Source organism: Mastomys coucha, unplaced genomic scaffold (genome assembly GCF_008632895.1).
Source record: "Mastomys coucha isolate ucsf_1 unplaced genomic scaffold, UCSF_Mcou_1 pScaffold20, whole genome shotgun sequence".
NCBI classification, from domain to species: Eukaryota; Metazoa; Chordata; class Mammalia; order Rodentia; family Muridae; genus Mastomys; species Mastomys coucha.
In genome coordinates this window covers 18209340-18236626 of record NW_022196903.1, presented here as the reverse complement: position 1 = coordinate 18236626, position 27287 = coordinate 18209340, and the positions used below count along the sequence as shown (strand labels likewise).

Genomic DNA, 27287 nt, shown 5'->3' with positions numbered 1-27287 from the left:
ATATATATATATATATATATATATGTATATATATACATACATGTGTGCATGTAAATATATATCATACATATATTACATATATACATATAAGAATATTTACTTATTTTAAATGAACATGTTTTCCTCGTGGGCAAATATATACCAAACTGACACTTATGGTGCTCATCAGGAAAACAGTCATTTTTTTATAAGATAGCTGGATGTCGCACTTCATAGACATCAACACTGAGGGAAAGTGACTAGAAAGGCATCCACAGTCTTTTCCTGCAGGGACTCCAATGTCTGAGTATGATCTCTGGTTCCATTTATCATCAGAACTCACTCTACTAAATGAGAAAGTTGAAGAACATCCCCTAGGAAAAAAGTGTAGCCTTGAGCATAAGAGTCTAGTTTTAAGTCCAATGTTGCTCTTCCTTCCTTGAGACCATCAGTTGTCACCAGGCCATGGCAGTTGTACTGGCTGTCACAATACCTCTGTTACCTTTTCTGGCTGCCACTCATGTCTACCTTGGAACCCTGAGCATTTTAGTTTCCTCCTATGTTTATTTCTTCCTCTTTAGAGAAAGCCCCGTGGAAGAGTTGCTTGGATGATTTTGTTTGCAAGGCAGAATGTACAGGTATTTGAGGGGGATGGAGTCTGTGCATGAGGAGTGGTCGGAAGGGCAGCTAGAACCAATATAACAACCCTAGACCTGTTCTTATTGATAGTAGGCTATGCTTTGCATGCAGTCTCTCTTGCCAGCTTTTTCCTCCATGGCAGTCTTCCTAGGGCTCCATCCTGTCTTTCTTTGTGTTCTGGTTTCCATCAGGTTCACTATGTACAGTTTCTCAGATCTAACTCCTACTATGGTTCAAGTTTCCTTCTCTTTTCATGGAAGTCTAAGATCTTGGTCTATGGGGTGAATCTAGCCAACTGTTACAGGTGTATCAGAATATATTATGATATTTAGGATGCTCTCTAAACAAGAGAATTCAATTTGGATGCTAGAATCCAGAGGACACAAGAAACACTTTGTATTCCATCCAGGGGAAATCTTACTTCTGCTTCATTCAAGGGGGACTCTAACATCAATAAAACAGTTTATGTGATTAAAGCAGTAACATAGCAATTAGACATAAAGGGATAAACCATCATACATGCATATACCCATACACATACATATACATGATTACACTGGATTATATAAAAGTATTGTTATACATGTACCTAGTATACCTGGAACATATTCTATCATGCTTTCCAATTGTCTTCTTATCTTTCCTACCCATCATTAGTCTTTTTCTATCCCCAGAGACTTTCATGTAATCTCTCCATATGCTGTGTGTACGTGTATTCTCTCTGAAAATATAAAGGGAATAAAACTTAGTAGATTTAAACTTATTTAAATATATTCAAAAATCATTTGGTAGATTATATTTTTCATTCTTTGTTTGTTTGAGATGGAGTTTCTCTGTGTGGCCCTGGCTGTCCTGAAATTTACTCTGTAGACCAGGCTGGCCTCAAACTCAGAAATCCGCCTGCCTCTGCCTCCCAAGTGCTGGGATTAAAGGCATGTGCCACCACTGCCCAGCTCTATATTTCTCATTCTTCAAAGCATATTTCACTTAATAAAGAAATATTTCTGGACATATGAAAGTAGCCATGTATGTTCTACTTTTCTCTCTCTGACAACTCTTGGTTTAAAGAATCAGAGTTACCATGGTGAAGACATGGGAAATTAAAATTAAGTAAACCTTCTATTTGCTCCAAACTGGTGAATAACATAGAGGGTACCATAGGTTAAATTATGGTAAGTGAATGTGACATCCAAGTTTTAGCACAGTCCAGTTCTCATGACAATATAAACTATGGCCTAACCTCAGATCTTGTTGTTGTCTTGGCTTGTCATGTAGTTTCTCTTCTCTTTTACTTTTGATGTGGTGTCACTCTGCTACAAAGCCAATGATTCCACAGTAAAGTATGCATGGAGTGAAATAAATGAGGTTCATTACGGTAAGAGGTGAGAGCCCCCTGAAACATAGTGTAGATTGCTTGCACACAGACTCTAGAAGAAGCAGCCAGAGCTTCTCATCTTGAGTTTGTACAGGACTGGCCCAATCTACTGACTCAATTAGATGGTGTCCATAGAAGTAGTTACTAAGCTGGGTCAGAGAATCAGTGCAATTTGCTTTATAGATGGGTGTATGCTTTATAGATGGAACAAGTCTTTAGGCCCATGTGTTGAATGTGTAAATTACTAGCTGGTGGTGCTATTCTGCACAGTAGACTAGAGTCACTAAGAGATGAGGTCTAGCTGGAGGAAGTCAGTCCCTGGCGATGGGCTTCTGAACATTATACCCTATCCTCCAGCTGTTCCTCTTCCTCCTTCCTGCCCACCACAAGAGGAGTAGCCTACGCCACATGCTCTTGTCACTACAAGGTTTTTCCTTGCCACAGGCCTAGAGTCAATGTAGTCAAAAAGTGTAGGCTGCAATATGAGAAACCAGGAGCCATAATAAGCCTTCATCTTTACCATGGGTGCATTCTTAGGTGTTTTGTCAGAAATGGAGGGCCTGACTAGCACAGAGGAAAACACACCAGACCCTAGTTCTGCCAGTGGACAAAAGAAGCACTGATTATTTGTGATGGTAGTCTGCAGCCATTTCTCATTTTCCCAATTTCTCCTAGATAATATTTTCAAACATATTTATGACGTACTTACTTTGTGTTTAATAAATTAAAAATTACATACATACCAATTGCACTGTTTTGATGAATGTATATATTGTATAATGGAGAAATTGAGCTTATAAACACTTTTATTACCTCACTTCTCTATCACATAATGGCAATGAGAACATGGACCTCTATTGATTTAGTGATTGTTGGGAATACAGGACAAGAAAATTCTGAGTTTGACACGTCTACCTGAACCTTATTCAACCTCCACAGTGGAACGTGACAAGTCACCATATTTACCACAGGGAAGATCTCTAACAAGGATATCAATCTGAAGAAAGCTTTAAATAATACCCAGAACATAGGAAATACCTGTCTATGATATGCATTTTAGGTGATCAGCTCTTTCCAAATCCTCTTGTGAGATTATCAGATGTTCCCAGGCTTGTTCAATCTGTGCGGGCTCAAGTTAAAAGGCTGCCAAACAGTAATCACTTGGATCTGTCGCATACGGTCCTTGCTCTGAGAGCTTTCTTGCACCAATGGGAGGCATTTATCTAATCCATACTCAATTAAGTAGGGTATTATTAAGAACATTTTACAGATGAAAAACCTGCAATGAAGAGCAATTAGCAGCCTCTCTTGCCTGCAGCTCAGCTGTAGCCAGGGATCTGGATGCAGAGAGGCGCAGATGGTATAGTAAGTGTCTACTCTCCACCAACTGAGACTTAGATATTCAGAGATGCCATGCCATGGTGAGTGAAGACACAGCTATCATTCACATGCAACAACCTTGCTCATTCTAACTAAAATTAAGACAGATACATTAAAATTATTCCATAACAATTTTTTTCTAAGTATTTCCTTGTCAATATAAAAAGTGCTCTGTGAGCTGTGCACAGTAGGAGGTGACAATCATGTTGCTATGATTTCATCTGTTTCTACTGACTCATTCTCCAGGATAAAGATACCAAGAGTCTAGTCTGATTTTCCCCTGGGCCTCCTCTCTACCTACATAAATGTGCAATTTTATACAGAAATGGGTCGATTCTGTTACTTGATTTTTTTTCATGTCTACACTCAAGATGAGAGTAAACAGTCTCTTTAATATAAAAAGTTCAAATATAAGGTATCAAAAAGGATATACCAGATTAAAAAGACATTCCAGGGCTGGAGAGATGGCTTAGTGGTTAAGAACACACTGACTGCTCTTCCAGATGTCCTGAGTTCAATTCCCAGCAACCACATGATATTTCACAACCATCTGTAATGGATCTGATGCCCTCTTCTGGTGTGTCTCATGATAGCTACAGTATACTCACATAAAATAAATTAAAAAAAAAGATTTATTTAAAAAAAGACATTCCAGAATCAGAAAAAGACCCAGACAAGCGAGACCACCCATTATTCTACATAGATTCAAATATTCTTTGAGTTGGGTATGGTCTACTTAAACTCTAAACTACAGCCCTGTTCAGACACCACACCACATGGCCCATATGACTCTAATTCTGTATAATTAACATCTTCTTGTCTATATATTTGCCAATCAAAAAAATGATATTTTATCTAAAGAAATAGGATCCCTTTAGTATTTAAAATCTCCTTCATCCTGGTCCCCCCAAGTCTAACAGTGGTCAGAGAGTTGTACTTTCTGGTTTGTGCCAAATCAACCCTTTCACTAAAACTTAACTATAAAAAGGTGCTTAGAGGCAAGAGAAGGTGAGAATATATATTGCCGTGAAGAATTCAATTCCAAGTTCCTTTAAAGAATGCTAAATGAGAAATAATATAACATTTACAAGTCTAGGAAGTAAAAATATTTCAGTAGTGTGCTTCTAAGAATGGAACAGTTCAAGTGAATATATTACTGTTACTCAAGTTTGTAGGTAGGACCTAACAAGTCAAATAGAAAGATGATTCCATCAACAGTTAGGAGAATCTCGAGCTATGCATTTGTAATATTAAAAATTAAAGACAAAAAATGACATAGTTTTTCCTCACTAAGTTGTCTTTATTTGGACTGTCAGAGAAAATTCACTGCTGTACTAGTGGAGAGTGAATCTAGTCTTCTGACAGCACAGAGCAAAGCCACCATGTCAGGTTCTTATTCTGACACGCCCAGGTTTTCAATCTGCCCTCCCACCACACCTTGCCTGTCTTCCGCAAATCACTTTAAAAGGGGACTTTATTGAGCAACCCTGTCCTTTGTTAGCTCAATGACAGCAGTCCTGAATGGAAAAGTTGTTTGTAATCTATGTAAAAAGCACAATTAAGAGAGTAATCTTTTCCACCCTGGATTTCTCCACCCATCTGGTAGCTAGTAGGGATTTGTACTGTTACTTCATCTCTCACAATCATATAATCTTTGATAAACAATCTCAGCTTACATGATTTCATTTATGTTTGATGTGTCATGTGTCTGAAATGGCTTGCGGTGGCCTGATGAGTACTGTCACTGAGAAATGTCAAGGTTGCAGTTTTTACTAGTAGGACAGTCTGTGTGCAAACACTCTCCTAAATCTTTTTCACTTGGCCAAATTCAAACACTATAATACAAAATGTAGTTCACTCATGCAAAATTGAGTGAGAACTAATTCATTTCTGCCATTTACAAAGTTAGCCATATTTAAAAACCATTGCAATGAACTTAATGGCATGTATGGTAAGTATAATTTCTCATTTTGGAGGAATATGACAATATTAATAAGCATAGAATTAGAAGCATTAGTGGACCTGTGTCAGATTTAAAAACAAAAAGAGATGAATGCTATAATGAATAATGATTTTCATGGGAAAGATACATTCACTTGGATAAAATATTTTACTTCTTATATTTGATATCCTAACTATAAAAGAATAAAGTCATACTCTGTTAGAACCATAAGCAGTTATAAAATGCCCTCACCACTAGACTTTTCCTTAGGATCCTCAAACATTCCAGAAATAATTTTCCAAACCAATGAAAAACATTTATATAAACAACACAATTCATCTTCTATTCTCACCCTGACTATTCAATATCCCTTTGGAAATGTGCCTCCCTCTCTCCCACAGCAACACCACTTCTTAATAAGATTACCTTTTTGATCATGAGACAGCTTCTGATGGGACCTAAAGCCAACAGGCTGTTGGTTATGGGCAGGGCCATGCAACTTGATTACAGAGGAAAGAACTGTTCATTATGTATGCACAGGACCATTCAATCCAAGCCTGGCCACATGATGCGCCCTATCTGGCTCAATTGGGACATTCAGAGGAGTAGTTCTGTGATTAACTTCTCAAATAATAGTATATTGCATAGTGGCATTGCATTGTTGCTAATGTATCTACGGAAACTCACCGGTAAAATTGCTTTCTTCTTAGCTCATGAGGCACCCGCAACATTTCTGGAACCTGGGGAAGATGGGCAGCATCTCCATTGCCTTTCCATTAGTTTATATCTATCTGCTGCCCTTCTTGGAGTCCCAAGAATGCTAGCTCTCCTTAGCCAAAAAGGACTCCATTCTCTGATTCTACATTTGGGGAATGAAGGGCGCACAAAAGCTTGATGTGTGCTTTAGGCAAAGAGTCTTGACCTTCATGTGAAGGTCATGGTTCTTCATGTGAAGATTCATTGGAGGAAAATAACCTGTTTTCATGGCCACTGAAACTAGGAAGTTTGTTATTCAGTAAACCAAACCAGATTGACTCAGTGAATGTAGCTCTGTGTAGTAAGTCTTCTATAAAAGTAGCGTATTGATATTTGTTTATAAAAATTATTTTTTAAAAAAACCAGCTAAATGGTAATTTTCTGAGATATGGCTTGTGAGTTTCTTAGGAAAAGAAAAGAAAAATGCAGCTTTAAAAGCCGAAGCATGTAGAACTTTTAAACCTCATGAAAAGTCCTTGGAGAAGAATTCATGTCAGAGGCAGAATTTTTAAATTACTACTAGTCACATTTAAGAAGTACTTGGAAGCTGGTTTGCCTCCACACTATCCGGAATCTGACATCAGCAGACATGGCACAGAACAATCTATTGAGATGTCACTTTGCTATGGTGAATGATTTCTCCAGCATTTGTCTTTCCCGACTATTAAGGTGTAACACTTACAATTCAATATAAAACATAAGATTTATCTTTTGGATAAAAATAAATACAAAATGATTGCAGTTGTCAGATATAAAGCTATAAAGTACATAAAATTATAATTTTGGAAAAAGTACTTTTTAATTCATTAATAGGCTTATAACTCAATCAATAGCATAAATGATTCATACATTAAATAGTTATCTTATAGCAATACAAATATATTGCCTATCTAAAATCAGCTTTCAACAATATTCATCTTTAAAGAAGATAACATGATGGTCATGGGAATTAGGAAATTATGTAGTCACTATAACAAAAGTAATCTTAGGAAATACTTCCTAAGGTAATCTGTTAGTAGTATCAATTTATTCAGACAATATAATTGGAAATTACTTTTGGTCACTCTGTACTTTCCAATGTTTCACAAACAGATAAGTAAGCAATTATTCTCCATTATGTAAAATTTCACTGTGAAAATTATTTTATTACTTATATTATTTCAGCCTCAATATTATTTTAATAATGTTAAAACAAGTTAAAATATATAAAATTATCAATTGCAATGCAATTTAAAGATAAGATGCTTTTATATTTTACTTATGACAGCTTGCTTTTAAAGTTTTCTGTTGTAGGAGTTTCCCACATCCTAGAATCAAATGCAGACCTAAATTCTTTCAGACGAATATCACATGAATATGCATAAAAACACAAGTAAAATACATTGGTCAATCCTAAGGATCTCTTACTTTTGATTTTAAGTCTTTATGCCCTACATTATTAATTGAACATCTCTTTACAATATCATAAGTCCCCCAACACCATAACCCCGCCTTTGTTGTGAGTGACTTATCAAATCAAATAATTTGGAAAATGAATATTAAAAAATGTAATCTTTTTACTAAAAGTTTCACTGAACTTTTAAAATTGGCACTACTGAATATGTAGGAATGAAAATGAATAATATAACTTTTAAATGTTTTGCTCTATTTCATGATGAATATAAAAATATGATATAATAAATTTTAAAAGCTCTTTGATCAAGCAATTCTTTTTATCAGAGTTCTTTTTAAAGAAGCTCAAATGAATAGCTGTGGATTTAAATCATGATGTAGTGATGTAAGAGCAAAGTTATGAAAGAAAGAAAACTAAACAATTACAAATCAGACAGAATTGTGGATAATTTTTGTTCTTATATAGTTTACAATGTTTATAAAGTAAAAACTCATTTCCATAGGTTTTTAGATCATCATTACACATGAAAACGTTAAGGACAGGTCTTCAAATCTTAATAGAAGATTTTTATTGTCATTTACCAAGAAGTTCACAATGCAAGGACATTAATTTTTCTATTCTGATGCTACATTGATTGCTTCCCATATTCTAACTAGGATTTGTTTTGTCTTGTTCTTTTCCTCCTCCTCCTCCATCTCTTCTTTCTCTTCCTCCCTCCCTCCTTCCTTCTTTGCTTCTTTCCTTCCTTCCTCTTTTCCTTCCTTCCTCTTTTCCTTCCTTCCTTCCTCCCTTTTTCCCTTCCTTCCTTTCTTCCTTTCTTCCTTCTTTCCTTCCTCTCTCTCTTTCTTTCTTTCTTCCTTTCTCTCTTTATTTCTTTCTTTCCTTTCTTTTGAGACAGGGTCTCTACACAGCCCTGGCTGTCTGTTGTGGATCTGACTATGTATACCAGGCTGACTTGAACTCGCAGAAAGCCACCTGCCTCTGCCTCTTGACGCTAGGATTAAAGGGCTAGGCCACTATGCCCAGCTTTGATTATTATTTTTTTAATCCAATTTCAGAAACAATCAGAGGCAATTTTGAATAACAAATGTCATTTTAAAAAAGAAAAGAAGAAATAAAAAAGAATGAGGGAAAGAAAGAGAAAGAAGAAACCTGTAAGATCAGTAAAGATCTTCAAAATGCCCAATCCTTATAAGCACTGAGAAGTCACTTGTTTCTACTGAGTGATCTCTTCAAAATGAACTTCAGGAAGTATGCACTTCAAAATGACTCTTGAAAATGGCCATTCTTTTTTCCTAATTAGAAATTGCATATAAATAAATAACAAAATTAACTGTCTACAACATTTATAACTGCTTATAGGACTTAGCTATATGAACACAAAGGCACAAAGGGAGTAATTAAATAGCAAATCTTCTAATCACTTCAGTTTCAGGCATACATGGAGAACTGGTAAGGCCCAGGTAAAACAGTAAGGTCTGGATGCAATGGTACAGCCTGGGTGAGATGGTAAGGCTTAGGTGACTATTACCTGGCTAGCTTGCCATTTTGTCCTGGTGCAAGTATTATAAGGAAATGTTCCCATATGCAGCTTCTGCTGCTACTGGGAAACTTTCTCAGGCCCAAGTTGATTGCATAGTCTGTTATGCTCTGTGCCCTTTGAAATCAATCACAATAGAAGTTAGAAGTACTGCTTTGTTTAGTTACCTACAATAGGCTTAGGACTGAACCAACCACCCAGAAGCACTTCCTGCCTCTGCATATAAGCTTTTCGGGTATTGTATGGATGAGTTTAAGGAAAGAGTGGCTCATAGTGAGGCCCATTATTTTGTATACAAACAAAAATTAATAAAAGAGAAGGCATGTCTATGTATAAAATTTAACATTTTGCTGCTTTTTTGTTTTTTTGTTTTTTTGTTTTTGTTTTTGTTTTTTTTAAGTAAAATCAAGCCTAAATTATCTAGGCTTATGGTCAGTCCCTTGTTTTCTGATTTCATCTCATCGACTAGCTTGTAAGTCTATTCAGTGCCCAAATACAGTGCTCGTCCACAATGTCCCAAGTGGTTGCCAAATGTGTGGTCCATCCAGATTCCTCTCGTGTTCTCCCATCACCACTAGAGTTTCTCTTCTTTGCAAAGCTTTGATGATGACCTAAGGTTAGAATTCTTTCTAACCTACTTCAAATATTTTTGATGATTCAAGCCAAGTACAGTCATCATATGAAATAATTTTAAAGTTTGGTTCCAGTGAGCTCAGTCACAGACATTCAGAGGGAAGACCTTACTCAAAAAAAAAAAAAAAAGGTACAGTAACAACATTTGTAAAATGAGTAAAAATTAATCACTATCTCAATTATTACAGCAGCTAGTACTTAGTGGAAGTTTCCATTTTTAAAAAAAATGGTTTAAGAAAGTGTGTTCCACTTCATTGACTCATTTCCTGCTCAGCCTAGCCCTCAACTTCAAAGATGAAAAAGACTGATACGCAGATAGGTTATGCATAACCCCAAGAAATACAGATTAAGGTCTGAAAACTCTAGTCCAGTTCTATTCCATATACTACCAAACTTATGAGAAACCCACTAAAATAATTTTCTACCAATGATATTTTATTAATTAATAGAACCACATGGAAGCAGACAAAAATAATGTGCTAGGCTACAAGAATTCCTTTTCCATAAAGTAACAAATACAGAGCAAAGAAAGTTTTTGTTAATTCTCACTGTGTAAGTAATATGCTTACCTGTGTAGGACCAGCCAATCTCTTCAACAAGCTTTCTCTGTTGTCTGTAGTATCCATAAGCCCAGTCTAGAACCAAGAAAAATAAAACAATTAATTTGAAGACAAACAGGTGACTAAAACTGAAGATGGTAAGTTATCTAAATTTCTTCACACTACAGGTGACTATTTTTAACATTCTTTTTTATGTGGCCCTCCTAACATCTTCATTCAGTCATGTCTCCACCATTATCAACAACACATCTGGAGTAATTAGTGAAAACTATAAGTAGTGCGTGTAAAGAATTATAAAATTTAAGCAGAGGCAGAACAAAGTTCTTAGCAACTTGGAGGCATCACGACAAAGAAAACAAGGCCGGCCGGAAAGGATAGCTTGTCTCTGAGTTCAAGACCTGAAATCCTGTTACTTGAAAACATTTGGGGTTTACAATATAATACACATTTATAAATTCTTAAAAGAGCCCAAAAGGATTACCTTGCGTTCAAAACATGTTTCCTTCTGAAATAAAATGAAATTAGATGTCTTGAGGAAATTGAAATTTTTAATGTATGAGTATGACAGGGAGAAAGGCTATATTGGACACTGTAAGTGAATTCATCTCTGGAGGACTGGGAGTACAGGGTGGAGGTAAGGTTGTCAGACATCTCAACATTGTGAAAGTGGCAGATGCCTCATGGCTCAAGGCAACAGGCTCTAGGGAAAATGTGATTCAATTTATAGAGGAATAAGATGAGCAGAAGCCTGATCTTCGTTCTGTGTAATTCAATATATGCCTAGACACATCTCACCATCCAGGGATCGGGGGTCTTGGTACTAATTCATGCCATACACCCTTAATCCCACAACAGGAATTCCACTGCTCTGTTTCAGCTTCAGGGTAGCTACAGGAAACCTTCGAGGGCTGTATCTGTGACCTACCTGATCAGTAAAGCTGTCAGAGTTCCTGATGCTGGAAAGGCTACAGTTTACTGATGAACTTGGGGAACACTGTCCATATGGTCAGAAGATGGAATTCTGACCATATAGCTCTCATTTGTATTTTCACAAAGGCACACATTCACATTGTATATTGATTTTTTCTTATTAATGGGGAAAAGTATTTCGTATCACTTACTCTCTATGTATCTAAATATGGCTAACATTTTATGTAAACCCAATTATACAACAAATGATTCTGTGATCAGTTTCATTCACTTTACATGTTTTTATTGCTGCTGTAACAAAACTTTTATCTATTTTTTAACACCAAGGGCATTCCACTATATGGTACCGAGACACAACTTCCCCTAAGCTTGACTAAATGTTAACCAGTTAGTTCCTGGTACTTGGTTCCTAGCCTCCATTGTCTTAGACTAACATTTTCCTACAGAAATGCTGGAACTGTAAGATCTTTTCTCCTCCTGTTGAAATACAGAAATCTTTAACTACCAACCCGGAAATTTACTTCTCAAGTACTGGAAACCAGGTCTGAAGACTGTAGCCATACAGGGAAATGGTACCTTTGACCCACAGAGTCAGTGGGTACTTGTAGCACATGGTAAATACCTGAGTTTATTACCTGAGTTTATTTTTTCTTTGGATAAAATTTGTTAACAAGCCAGGTGGTGGCAATGCACATAGCTTTAATCCCACCACTCGGAAGAGAGGTAAGTGGATCTCTTGAAGTTCAAGGCCAGCCTAGTCTACAGAGCACGTTCCAGGACAGCCAAGGCTACACAGGAAAAACCCAGTCTCAAAAAAAAAAAAAAATGACCAAACCAAACACAAATCTGTTAACAAGCACAGGGGCCCTACTGCTTTATTCAGATGTCATTCATGTCTGCTCAGGAGCTCATCATAGCCCTTAGAAAACTATACCCCAAGAGTTAAAGTCAGATTGGCTCTGGATGCTCTCTTTGACCACAATAGCCCTGAAAACATTATTTCTAGGATGTTTACATCTGTCTGCTGAAAAGTCTGTTTTGAAAACAGACACACCCTATTTTATTTACCCATTCATCATCCAATGGGTACTCAGGAAGTTTCCATTTGGGTTATATTATGAATAACACTGTTTTAAACAGTTGTGCATGCATTTTTCTTGCTACTTGAAGATGTTTAGACTCACTGTTAATTGTTTAAATCAAGTTCTTTTAAAATGATAGTTATATAGACTAGATTAAATGCTGAGGATAAAGGAATACATATGACTGGATATTGGAAAACACCAAAAAAAAAAAAAAAACCCAAAAATTACTAAACTTTAACAATTGGGTGGATGGGGTTGATTCTCTTTCATTATAAGACAAAATTAGCCAGAGAAACGGTTTGTAAGTGTAGTCATTGATAAAAGCAAAGCTCTAAAGCTTAGCTTCTGTTTCCCCATTCACTGATCCTGCTCCAGGATTAAGGGGCTATTCATGACTTTCCTAACGTTCTGTCCTCTGAATCAGGATCCTTGCATAACTTTAAGGGAAATAAAACAAAGCAAAGTCATGTAGCAACCCAGAGGTCTGCTAGCACAACTGAAATGAGTCAGTGATAGAAGACTGACTGGACAGGCGATTTGTCCTGGCCAGCAACCCAATGTTTCCCTCTAAAACTTTGCACCCACACTGCAAGAAGTGATTTTCTAATCTTTTATGCATCTTAACTGTATCACTTTAAATGGTAGGTATTTTTATCATATAGAACCATTTCGATGATTTGCCAGGATCAGATACTGTGCAAAAACTAACTGTACTTCACCAGTGGTCCTTTGAAGTAAGTGTAACGGTAAACCCTTGCTTTAACATTTCCTTTCAAAGAATGACAACAAAACGTGAGCCAACTTTTGGCTTTCCTTACAGGGCTTCATCACCACACAGTGAGTATTTGTCCTCGGTTTCTAATTACATACATTAGGGAAGCATTTTCAATACGTGATTCCCAGGTGTTGGTAGCTCTCATCAGCCCCTTTATGTATTGTTCCCTTAATTGTTACTTCAAACAATGCCGTAACACATTCATATGCTAATTACACAGACCTTGGGCGTGAGAGAGTACCCCACTTTAAGAACTGAGCTCCGAGGTCTGACAGATGAGATGTGATAGCTCCAGTGAACAGGAAAAGAGAAATTGGCTTACTTTTTTTTTTTTTCTGGCATTATGTACACTGGAACATAGTAAATCCTACATACAGTACAGTCTATCAAAGTGCTTAAACATTTACCATTCCTGAACATTCTAAATTATAGAATTGTTTTCTTTTTTGTGTGGATTTTAGTTTTTGTAGCTTTGACTTATTTATTTTTTATTTATTTTTTTATTTTAGATTGAAAATCCATAGTCAGCGTGCACTGGCTGGTTTTGTGTAACATAAGCTAGAGTCATCAAAGGAAGGAAACCTCAATTCAGAAAATATCTCAACCCTAACTAATACAGTCTGTTTAAATCTGCGTTGTAGTTACAAAAGTAGGAGAGAAATTCTAAGGAACCATACACATGAATATAGGTAAATAAATATATTTGCGGACTGTTTATTTTGAAGGCTACTCTGAAATTTGTTATGAACAATATGTTTTTTAATGAAGTGACTTTTAACCTACTTAAAAACTTGTAATAGATTCAGCTTATATATTCCATAACTTTAAACATTTATTTTTAGCCCACTTCATCTTAGTCTTGCCTGAAGAATCAATATAAGGGGCTCAGTGGATAAAGGCACTTGCTACCAAGAATGATGATCTGAATTCAATCCTGGAATTTCATTAGTGGAAGGAGAAAAACTCCTGAGAGTTGTCCTCTGACCTCTGTACATGGACCACAGCACAGACAAAATTTAAAATATATATATATATATATAACCCTTTCAAACAACCTAAGAGATGAAAATAAGAATATACATATAAGCATATACACAACTATATATTTACTACTCTCTATACTCATGTAAAGCGAAGTTCTACTTTTCTTGATAATTACCATTACTATTTTTCTCAAGTTTTAAAAGCCCCTCTTACCAAATAAAAATGAGGTGCTCATTCCCTACTAAAGTATCCTGAATAATTATAAAATTACTCCGAGTGTAGTCTAAGAAATGTCTCTGTTACGTCTTGATCAATGTTATCATCTGCCTCCTATTACAGATTGTCGGAATAGTGTTCTTATGGTCCACATAGAGATATGTGCATATTGAATATCATACAGTGTCCAGAATATGAAAGGGAAAAGAAATAGAATGATTCTCAAAAAGAGAAAGCATGGAAAATATAACCGCAGATATAAATTTGAAGTTTAGCATTCATGACTCCTGAAGATTGACTTGCCAGAGCAGAGACTATTTCTACATCTCATAACCTTTAAAGACATCACTAAGGCTCTTCAGCAGAGTGGGGAACCCGGAAGGGTGGGGAAATAGCCAAACAATTAGAATGAATTTTTGGAAGCTCTTGAGAAAGGCTGACAAGGAAAGCCATGGAGAGAGGGACTGTGTGTTCCAGCAGAAGGAAAGGGCTGGGTCTCAAGAGAGGCCAACAATGAAGCTTTCCAAACGTTGTAGGGTCAGCCAAACTCTCATGTAAGCCTGCAGGTCATTAGAGACATATTCTTGGGAATCTTACTGTGATGAAAGGTCATATGCATCTCTCCAACTTTAATTTTCAGCATACTTACTTTTCTTCCTGGGATTTCTGGTTTTAATGGAATGCAGTCTATTGAGTTGATAGACATGTGTTGAATGTATTTCATGTATGGGTAAACTCTGATGTCTATCAAAAAAAAAGATGATGGAGTAACAAGATAAATATTTTATCTGAAGTGAACAGGGTGAACGAATGTTCATGAAGAAAGCTAGCTGACTTGTAAAGCTCAAACAAGGGGCTCAGAAATCTGAAGACAGTCTAGTATCACCAGAGCAATTATTCAGTAAATATTGTGACACGAAGATATTCTGCAGCAATGATTTTTGAAAAGATTGACAGTGACAGCAGTCATAACTAGTGTCACGGAATATAAAACAAGTCCCTTCTTTGAGGAAAATACATTAAATTAAAAACCCCCAAACGAAAGTTTGAGAAAGGATTCCACTTGCAATGAAAGAATGCTCATGAACATACCACCCAGGAGTGAAGTCCTCTCTGGGTGGTTGCCACTACGTTTACATAGCTGTGACCAAATAACCAATGGACACCATTTGTTTTAGCTTGTCCCCAAGTGCATGGGAAGAACATCGTAGTTGTGGGAGAGCACAGACTCATTACTCCTCATCACAGACAGGAAACAGGGAGTCTGGTAAGGCCAGGGAGGCCACGTCCAAAAGCGACCTGCTTTCTCCCATCAGGTCTCACCTCCTAATATTTCTAAAACGTTCCCAAATAGGGCAACCAGATTAACAACCACCTGCCCCAGCGTGCATGAAGCCAAAGAGAAGGTTCCTCTTCAGACCTGAATGTAATGCGTGCTTAGGTTTCCCGGCTGGGATTGCCTATCTCTTCCTTACAAGAAGCTTGAATTCATTATCCAAGTGATTAAAGGTCAGCAGCCAACTGATGTGAACTTTACATATAAAATCAAATTCTTCTGTGACTAAAGAGTTTTCAGTATCATTGGAATATAAGTCACATTAACCCAATTCTTTTCTTAAGGCTAACCAATATGGATGCTAGATTTTTCTCTGCACATCTTCTTGTCGTTCATTTCTAATGACCATGCAGCCTGTCTTTTTCACCTTCATGCAGCATATACACAAACATTTGTGGATATGACTTGTCTAATTATAGTCCGTCAGATAATACAGCCTCCTTGGGATATGGCAATCGATCAAACATTTCCTCACTATTAATTACTATAAATGTAACCCAAGTTTCTAAAGACACATTTCTGTGTAAAATGTACATATACATCACTGAGCCCTACTCTAACTCTTCAATCTTAGCCGCTTCCTGTGTTGAAAGGGAGCACTTTACTGGAGATCCTCTCCAGAGTCTTAAAAGCAACAGTAGAATCTATAGTCTCAAACTTTAATAAGGAATACAGTGCAAAATAGGAGGGTTTGTTCATTTATATTATTAACGAGGAATTCTAGATTAAAAATAAGTTGTATAGGCAGAAAAAAAATGTGGGTCCAAAGTTTTGTGGCTGTGTTGGCATTTCCATCCCTCCATTGAGTGTCTTGCCTAGTTACAGAAAGCGATCAATTCACAAGGATGGGACGGACCTACTCCCCCTACACACATGTAACCACTATACAGCTTAATCCTAATGTGAGACCTCCAACAGAAGGAGCAGGGGCTGTGGTGGACTCTGTTGCTTGCATTTGGGTCTTTTCCCCCTAACTGGAAGGCCTTGTCTATCTTAAAAAGAAGATGATCCCTGTCCTACTACAAGCTGAGATGCCAAGGCAGACTGCTATCCGTGGGAGACTCTCCTTCTGTGAGGGGGAATGGAGGGGATGGAGGGAGAGGGGAGGTATGATGGAGGGACTGGGCAGAGAGGAGGGAGAAGAAGCGCTAATCAAGATGTAAATTAGATAAATAAATTATGGAAAAAATAAACATAAGTTTTAAGCTTAAGTGATCTGTTTCTAGAGAGTAAGCTTAAAGAGACAAAAACACAAATGTTTGAATAACTCTATGAAATAAATATTTACCAACTTTATACAGAGTTTCCAATGACAGCTTACAGGCTTCTCTTGGAAAGTACTGTATTCTCTTAATCTTAGACACATACTTGTAATCTCCAGTGACTCATCTATATTTCTAAATTGAAAATTTTTTAAATTTAAAAACATGCTCATAATAATCTTTATTATGTAAGTGTTCATGCATGCTTGTTTTAAATACATTAGAAAAAATACAGATAAACAAAATAGTTTTAAAATCACATAATCTCTTCTGTTGATAGAAAATTGTAGTTTATGATCTTATGCATTCATTTTATTTTATTGTTTGAGAATTTCATATATGCATATAATGATCAAATCCATTCCCTTTCTCATGCATCCCCATACCCCAACACACACTCTCCCTCCCAAATTCATGTACTCTTTTTGTTAAACCCATTGAGTCCACTTAGAGTCACCACTATGTGTATGAGCATAGATTCATCTTTTAGACCATGGGTAGTCTTTCAAGGTCTATATATCCATGAAGAAACCTGAATCTTTCTCCCCAATCAGCAGTTACTTGTCAATAACTCTTCAGCTAACGGAGGACTTCCTGACCACTATCTGTATACACCCCAGGATTTTAACTGGCTTAATCTTGAGCAGGCAGTCCTAGTTTCTGTAAGTTCATATGTGCAATGACCCTATCATGTCCAGAGGACAGTTTTCTTGCAGTCAACCATTATATCTGATTCTTGAAATTTTTTTCACCTCCTCCACAATAATCTCTGAGTCTTGGGACCAAAAAATGCATATAGTTTTAAATGGTGGATATTCATATATATATTTTAGACTTTATGTAACCTTAATCAAATCCTTCGTTTAGTTGCTAATGTCCATTTTCACAAACTAACAAACTACTGATCTACTCTCAATGTAATGAATATGCTTCTATGGCATCATAGGAATATGTTTAAATCATTTTCTGTACTTCAGTTATTAATATTTAAAGTCTGGAAGTGGAAAGATGGCTCATCTCCAACTCTAACTCTAGGAGATCTGACTTCCTTTTCTGGCCTCTGTGGCACCATACTTACTGCACAAACCCATACATATATACATAATTTTAAATAATGTCAACAGTAATCATAGTAACATATTTTAGAATCTGCTTATGCTTGAAACTCTTATCTCATGGATCTAAATGAGTGATGACAGTTTTCATTATTGTGGCCTAGGATATGTTGATGTATAAAATAAAGTTTATAGATTACATATCTTTTTTTATAAAAAGTGATGAAATAGACAACTCATTTTGTCATTACACAATCATAGGTGCATACTTTATATCCATAATTAACAGTGGATTTCTCTGTCATAAAAGAAAAATCCAATTTTTAATGACACAGTAATAATAAAACTAGTGATAGAAATAGCAATGCATGTAAAAATAAAAAATAGAATGAGCTGAAAGTATAAAAAGTAGTAAGAGAAATTCAAATGAGAAAACACTCATGAAAATGTTAAAACACTATAAATTATTAAATGTGCTATTGTATTTGTATGCATATCATTGAGTTATTATATACTGTTAAGTTGTATGTATTATTATTTAGTCATATAGATAAGTTTGTTTCCAGGAAGTCTTTTGTTCTCCTGCTTACACTGAAATTCAGCATAGAAGAACATCTGCTGCTTCATTCTATCATGGATTGCTCAGATTTTCCAAACACCTTGCACACTAATATGAACAGCTACCACATACAATGGTACCTATGAATTATACACAAAATAACAAGAAAATACACAGAGAAAACATACTGGAACTGCACTGCCCCTTAGTTTTCAAGGAGCTCGAAGCATCTTTGCAGGTTGATGAGAGAGAAAAGTCAAGAGTCTTACCAAGCTGTGCACTCTAACAACACACTACTACTTGGCCTGACAGTCAAGGTGGCTCACTAGCACAATAGTAGCAAGACTGTTAGAAAGGTAACCAATGCCCTCTGATTGGCTTGTTTCACTGGATGGAATTCATGCCAATTAGTAGAAACAGTATCCAAAGCTCACTGCTAAGGAAGTCCTGGGCCATATTGGGAGAAACTTGTACTACAGTTTGCTGAAGGGACTTATATATGTCCCTTTGACAGGCTCAGTCCTGTACAGGTAGTCAGAACTACTGTGAGTTCTTAAGTCCAACAACTGTGTCATGCCTGGAAGACAGCATTCTACATCACTACTCCCCCTTCTTCCTCTGCCTCTTATTTCCATGCCTTCTTCAGCAATGGTTCCTAAGCCTTGAAGACAATGATAGAAGTGTCTATTTAGGACTTAGCAATCATTAGTCACTTTTTTTTTGGACTTAAGAGATCATTAGTGCAAAAAGCATCACCCTCCTGCAAAAAGAAGCTTCTCTAACTAATGCTGTGAGTTTAGGAAGCAGAGTCATAAAAATCATAAATATTTAGGAGACAGTTTGATATATATGTATATATATACACATATATATATTATAATTGTTAGATTCAAAGCATAAATGTATACACATCAGTAAGAGCAAAATATGAACAGAAGAAAAGATTAACTGGGTGAGGATGTGGAGCAAGGGGAACACTACTCCTCCCTTGCTGGTGGGAAAGCAAACTTTGGAAATCAATATGTTCAGCCACTTTGGAAATCAATATGGCTGTTTCTCAGAAAACTGGGAGTCAATCTACCTCAAGACCCAGTTATATCATTCTTGGGCATATATCCAAAGGATGTGGCAATGGAATAGATTTTGAGAGTGAACTGGTGTTGCTGGGATGGTAACAGGAGGGATCTGTTGGAGGGATGGAGGAAGATACTGGTAGAGACAACTAGAACTGGGAAGGATTGGGGAGGTGATGTGGAAACGTAATGCAATGGGAACACCCTGGAATCTATGAAAGTGATCCTAGGGAAGATTCTTAGTAATGGGGGATATGGAGCCTGAACTGGGCATTTTCTGTAACCAATCAAGGCTTAGAATGTTAATGCAAACACAATAGATCTAATGAGAATTATTAGACTGGGGTTGGGAAGCGAGTTCAGTTGGTAAAGTGCTTGCCTTACAGTACAAGGACCCAAGTTTCCTCTCCAGAACTCCTGACTTAAAAAAAAAATCCAGTTGTGATAGTGCACTCATAAGCCCAGTACTAAGAAGATGGAGACAGATGGATCCTCAGGCTCATTGCCCTGCTGGCTTAGCCTGCCAGGAAAGTTCTGGGCTGGTGGGAGGTCTTGCTTGAAAAGACACAGGGTAACATCTAAGAGACAGCACCCAGCACTCTTCTCTGGCTTCCATGTGCATGTGCACACTTATACACCTACACATATATCTAAAAGTCCATGGCACTCACACACCAGTAAGTAAAACCGAGTGTGAGTTCAGTGAACAGACTCTCAAAGGTTTGCTATTGTTATTTTAATGCTCACTAATGCTCATAGGATCTTAACTTTTCTTTTCTTTTACATACAAGTGTGAGACCAACCTTGTGCGAACTTTCTGGAATGTAAGCTGGAAAGAGTTAATCAAGAATCTGAAATTTTTTCATATCTTCTGACACAGTAAACACATATTTTTAAAACAACTCACATGGGAGAGATCAAAGGGTGATGTGCCGAGCTGTTGATAGCACTTCAAATAAGAGCTAGAAAATAGAGCTTAGTGGAAAATAAGTTAATCTGCAGAATAGGAGCGCTTAAACTATGGTCATACTGTGAAATAATGTGAAGCTATTAAGACTATATTTTCAAAATTCTCATACTCTGCCAAGTTTACAGGGCTAAAACCATCATCAGTGGTTATAATATGTTTTGTAAATACTACACACATGGAAATGTAAATTTCACCACGTGGTGTCCTAGGGAGCTGACTTCGGTCTTTTCATATGTTCTTACGACTTGTATATATTTGATGTGACTAGATCTCTAATTTAATGCATTTATACCTTGAAACAACATTGAAAACTACAACCCAACTGGCTAAAGATGAACAACCCTTCTGAAGACTATGAAAACCCTTTAAACTTGTCACTTTGGGCTTAACAACAAAAGCTTACCTTTTTTTTTTTTTCTCTCACAAGAAACAGTATATAAAGACTCAACATGAGAGCATTTTAAAGTTAATCTGCGGAAAACCACACCCAAGGCTATATACAGTGGGCAGTGCCAGCCCTTAGACTACCAAGAGCCACAGCTAACTGAGAGCCACAGACTGTCCCCAAGGCACTCTAGCCGGACAGAGAGGATCCTCCATGTTAGGAGAAATGCTGGAAACTGCCTTAGCTTCATCTGCATCTCAGGTCTAGGAGATTTCTTTTCTTTCTTATTAGATATCTTCTTTATTTACATTTCAAATGATATCCCTTTTGCTGGTTTTCCCCTCCAAAAAACAAACAAACAAACAAACAAAACAACCTATTCCCTCCCCTCTCCCCCTGCTCACCACCCCACTCCCTCCTGGCATTCCCCCACACTGAGGCATAGAACCTTCACAGGGCCAAGGGCCTCTCTAGGAGATTTCTTTACAGAGAAAATCAAACCCCTCAAGTCTATACAGTGAATGGGAAAATTTGACAGCTTTGTGTGCTGATTCTGAAGTAGGTGTGGATGGTTCTTTAAAGCTTCTGCCAGCATGTTTACAGATTCGTCCTACAGTTAAGTGTGGGCACCACAGCAGGCCGCTTTCCTTGACGCCCTTCCAGGGGATGCACTGGAAACCCATTTTTACCCATTAATACCATTGAGATTGCTTCCACTGGTCTAGAAAAAATAAATAAATTATTCATAGGAAACATTTCAAAACAATTAACTTCTTGTTGCCTCTTCAATGGACTTTTAATGATTTAACTTTTTGATTTGTCAGTATCTCTTACAACTGAATAGGCCATGTGTTATTGCTCATTAAACCTATTTAAGACCAATCAATGTGTTTCAAAAAGAGGTCAAGGCAAACATGGCAGACTTGTCTAATTTTAATTAGAAATTTTTGTGTGTCTTACTTCATTCTCAGGAAGACGAATGACACTTTGAGGGGTGACCTTAACAAAGTCACATCCCTTGCTTCTATTTCCACAAATGAAAAAGGCCCCCGTTTACCCACAATGTCAGCAAGGGACAGAACATGTCATGTTAAGCTCTGTGTTGTTTTTTAAAACAAATGCTTATTTGACATATTTAATTTTCTAAATTTTGGGGGGCTTTTGAACTTTTTTTCAATAATAAAGCAAAATAAGAAGATTTGAGATCGATGTGTATTGTACACACTGTTTCATTTGCAGAACCATTCACTTGTTTATTAATGCTACCCGATTGATGCTCACAGAGCTCTGGATCACTATAACTAGACATGCAATACACAAAGAGAAACATTAGTGTTTGCAAGCAAATATTAAACTGCTTCACCTGGAGAACTGCATGAATACCAGGAAGTTCCGTACTGACTCTTGGTTAGACTTGGAAGGACTGTCTTCATCTAGGTGTCCAATGCTTCTCATAGTAAGCACTTTTTTGCCTTTTCTCCTTTGAGACAGTGTTTTCTAAGGCACCACAAGGCAGCTCCCGGTCCTGACTCTTCTCCGTAAGTCTCCCAAGAGCTGCGAGGGGGTGTGTACAATACCGGCACACCCAGCTTTCAAAATAAATACAGTGTTAACAGCAAGACTTTTAGAACAGTGATTCTCTCCTTGCTTTAAAAGAGGTCGAAGATAGCTTAGCTCCATTGTTCGTTAAAATTTCACACCTTTTACATTTTTCAACAGCCTTCCCCATTGGTAAAGTTTTTTTTTTTTTAATGTGTTTAATGATGTCCTTAGTCAGTTTTAATGTAAATCTGTTTTCATTACATCCTTAATTGCTTTCCATTGTTACCGAGTATCAGTTCATATTAGATACTGGTGTTTTTTTATAATAATAATAATAATAATAATAATAATAATAATAATAATAAGATAACAGCTACTGCTTTTTTAGTATGGCTAGGTGTGTCACTGCCATGAGCTGATCGGGAAATAATTACTCATTTTGGTTTTCCCCACTGTAAAGTGTGAGGCAAGGAGAAAGTGTTCAAAGCCTTCTGGACCATTGGGTTGGTTTCATTTGTGTCCTATTCCTCTGCTTGGCATTTAGACTCCTCTCCATCCCATGAATTTACTACCTTCTCTTCCAGGGACGTGGTTTCTTTTTGGATCTTGGTATCTGCACAGTCCTCATTCCCTGAGCCAGCAACGTTGCCAACCCCCCCAACTACCACCACCACCAGGAAAAGGATTTAGTTCAACCATCAATGGAAACAGGCTTCTTCAGAGCTTCTGGTCACTGACCTAGCTTGACTAACAGCAGAACTGGTTCCGATTGGCTCAGTGTTGCAACAGCTGTTCAGAAATTTTGCCTGAAACATGAATGTTTACTGCAGTGGCAGATGCTCAAAAATGCTCATTAGGTGGCCTAGATAGCACAGATTATTGCGCTTATAGGAATAAAATGTATAAAGCACTCCTGTTCAGTGTCTAATTAATACCCTTGGAGAATACACCGCACTTTACACACAATCACAAATGGTTGGCTAGGGGTTCGATATTATTTTTCTTGGACTAGCCAACTCAGTTAGAACAAATATGCTTTTTCCCCCCAGGTTTACCATTTCGTTTGTGAGGATATGAAGAGACAGAACAAGCTAAAACAGTATTTTGGACCTGGATTGCAACCAGGAACTCTATTGGCACCTAGCCCTGAAGTTATTAGGCCACTGGGACACCTCAAGGTAATTAACATACTCCTGCAGGGTGATAATGGTGATAGGGGAAGAAGAAAGAGCAACTCACCACAGAACAAAGGTAGCATTTTTTTTCACCCTGTAGGGAGCTATCTCTGTGTGCCAATTAAGGAAAAGAAAAGGTGTTTTCATGAAAGGGTCCAGGCCTTAAATTTTATATATCATATAGCATAAAGACATAAAATATTGAAACAGAAAGATGATTCCTTTCAGGAATTAAAAAATATATATTAGCACTTATTGAGGGGGGTGTTGCCCATGCCAAGGCACATGAGCGGACATCAGAAGATAACTTTCAGGAGTTGGTTGTCTTCTACATGTGTGTTCTGGAGTTCAAACACAGGGTGTCGGGCTTAGTGGCAAGCACCTTTACCCCTTGAACCATCCCTCTGACCCTCATATACTTTTTCATGACTAAACAAAGACACTTCCCTACAGTTTATACTTCTGGCATTAATCTCACTAAGGAAAAATTGTTTAGATGGGAAACATTTGATTGATGATCTGCCATATCAGATGAAATGCACACTGATTTGACTTTTAAAATGAAATCTCACAGTATTTTTTTGTACTCAAGGAGATCATAAACTTACAGCATGCACCAGGATCTTACTATGTCACCCAAGATGCTCTCAAACATTGGCTATTCCTGCCCCAGCATCCATACTATTGAGAAGCTTGACCACAGTGTTAAAAATTTAAGCCACCTTTACATCCTCAGAAACACTTGGCAGAGACTACCGACTTGATTTTAAATAATACTTGCATCTTCAACTAAATGAAAAGCCTTCTGTTCTGTATTTAAGTGAATGGTCCTTATTAAGTTTGGATTCTAAGAAGCTTCTCTGGTCTCAAAGCAAGGAGTTGGAGTTATCTGGCATTAGGAGACTCTGAGTATATAGACATTTTGGACATCCCTTGGTGGTACAGCAATGGGGTTAGCTAGAGATTTGGGCTATTGGTCCATGTCAGAAGACCATGGGTGGTGCTCTCACATGAACCAGGTTTCTCATCTCTTTTTTTATTTTTTTCAGACTCATTCTCAAATTTATCCTTTGCGGGTGAATAATTTATTAGCAGATTGTATGATAGTCATCACCTTGCCTAATAAAATGGTTATTTTAACAAAGGAGTCAGCACCTTCTTTTTTTTTTTAATTAATTTTTTCCTTTTTTTCTTACACTCCATATTTTATTCCCACCACCCCCTCCCCTGTCCACTTTCTGACTGTTCCACATTCCATACCTTCTCCCCACCCCCTGTCTTCACGTGGATGTCCCTACCTCCCCCACCTCATCTGACCTGTAAACTTCCTGGGGCCTCCAGTCTCTTGAGGGTTAGGTGCATCATCTCTGAATGGACACAAAACAGGCAGTCCTCTACTGTATGTGCGTTGGGGCCTCCTATCAGATGGTGTATGCTGCCTGGTTGGTGGTCCAGTGAAGGACCTGTGCTGGGCTTTATTCATCAGGGAGAAAGATATCCCCTTCTTTCATGGATTTGCAACAAGAACTAGTGACATTTCATTCAATTTTCATAGAATGGCCAGTCCACTCAACAGTGCTTTGTAAAATAAGAAGAAAACCCCCGAGGGCTGTTTTTATATGTAGAGCCAGCATAGTCCTGGCCCATTAGGAAGTAAATGAAAGTTACCAGTTGGTTTCAGAGCTACAGAGAGGCAGCAAGTGTTCAACAGAAGCTTCATAAGACAGATCACCAAGGAGATTGATTTTAGTGACTTCAATTATCCCATCAGTTTTGTTTTTTTTTTTTTTAAGAAAAATTAAACATTTTTGTTTTTTTAAAGTAACACTGACGGCTAAAGGTATTTCGGAGGGAGGAGGAGGTGGGAGGAGGGAGCGGAGACTGATTCAGCTGATGATTTATGATTTTAATGAACTTGACTCTTTGAATTCAAGGCATGTCTTGAGGATTTTTCACAAAAAACAATCAATCCTTTTCAGGGCTTAACTCCGCAGTAACTTCCTGCACCCAGTCAACCGATCGCCATGGACACACTCAAATGCCTTTCACTCTCTGCCTCTCCACGGGGTTGTATTTCGTGATGAGAAGAGAAAGCCATAGTGTTTCTAAAGCGTTCTTGGGTCCTTAGACAACATCGACCTTTGTATTATGAATGATTATCAGAACATTAGAGAATGATAAAAACAAAAACAATTTCCACATACCAGACAAAAGAGGACCACTCCAGACTCCAGAAAATACCAAGCAACCAGAAACGAATGGTGTGATTTAAGGCAGTGGTAAAGATGTACGGCTGTCAGAGCTGGAGCAGCCCAGGGGGGAAGCTCCCGGTCTGCGCTTCTCTTAAGTGGATACCACATACAAAGCAAACAGGGTAAGGATGTGACTAAACCATCAGTCAACCACACACGGTCGCACTGACATTAATAAACAAAGAGAACATTTCCCCCATAGTTGCTGAGGTGAGGTAGCTATGGCAATATCCAGAGAAACTCCTACCACGAAGTCTTTGGTTTTACAGTCCATCTGTAGAGTAATTGGAATACTCATTAAGTCAGGGCAGGTTAAGTATAGAAACATCTTACCAAATCTGCACTAGCTAGACAAATTTATTCCAAGAAATAGTTGTTTAAAAACTTTGAAATATCTACTTCATGTACTTAATAATCTTACAAATGAAGAGTTTCATGGGTCAGTTTGCAAAGTTCTTAAACCCTTTCAGATCTCAGCCTAGTCAGGAAATTCTAATTATATAGTGCCCTCAAGTAGTAGGTAATAGCTAAGAAAGTTTGGGTAAAGAGATAACCCAAAGTACTCTAGAACATGAATAGAGTGCCTTGCTGCCCTCAAGCTGTAGTGGCCCCCAAAGCACTGACTCAGCCATCCTTTGCCTGGATATCTTGACTTTCTTCCTTTTCTGCCTCCCGAAATACACCCCAACCCTCATTGTCCCATGACACCTTAACGGCGTATCTTTGACTGGTGAACAGTCTTTCTCCAGAGTTTTAATTGATCATGAATTGTCTAACATATCATCATTATTATTTATTTAGTGAGTTTAGTTCTATGCTCCTTGAGAAATTAAAAAGTGCATATCATGTTCCCTATACCTCCCTAGGCATTCCATACACCTAATTATGCACTTTGTAGGGCTTCGATGAGTATTAATCCAATGAATAAGTAATGAATTCTCAGAGGAATATTTCCTGCCGCTTACAAATCTGACTTCTTTGTCGCTAGAGAGGGCAGTGATCTAAATCGCTCCTCTTTGTGATTAGGAGCTGACCTTGCATTCTGTTTTTATCACAGAGCAAACAGTAGACATTGCTCAGCCTCTGTGCAGCATTTGCAAGCTTCATTCTCCACCTTTCAACTCATTTCCATCCTCACTCATTGACTACTTTCCCTCTAGATTTCACGAAGACAAATGTCCACACTTTTCTGTCTTCTTACTCCCTCTAGGATTTTTTGAGTGTCGGTATCTCTTCAGTGATCACCTTAGACCAGATAACACAATCGAACCTAACTACCCTAAAAATTCTCTTCTATTGTCCTCCTTTCATCAAAAGTCTTAGATATGTGCACTTCTGAACAGTTTTCTAACAACACCTGCCATCTTCTTGTGGTATTTCCCTATCTTCTTTCTGTCCAGGGATCACCTTGGCCAGCAGAAGCCAGGAAATCTATCACCTCAATGGGCAATGAATATGTGCTGAATGAATAACACAAAAAAGAATGGAGGG

The 27287-nt window shown here is 37.5% G+C and overlaps 1 protein-coding gene across 4 annotated transcripts in view; it reads right to left on the bottom strand.

Annotated features, from left to right (window-relative positions):
• Positions 1-27287, bottom strand: part of Ptprz1 (protein tyrosine phosphatase receptor type Z1) — a 178770-nt gene that overhangs the window by 117266 nt on the left and 34217 nt on the right. For all 4 annotated transcript variants that reach the window (XM_031381263.1, XM_031381264.1, XM_031381265.1 and 1 more), the window contains exon 2: positions 10207-10272. In XM_031381263.1, the coding sequence (XP_031237123.1) occupies positions 10207-10272 (66 nt within the window). The remainder of the gene's footprint in view (positions 1-10206; positions 10273-27287) is intronic.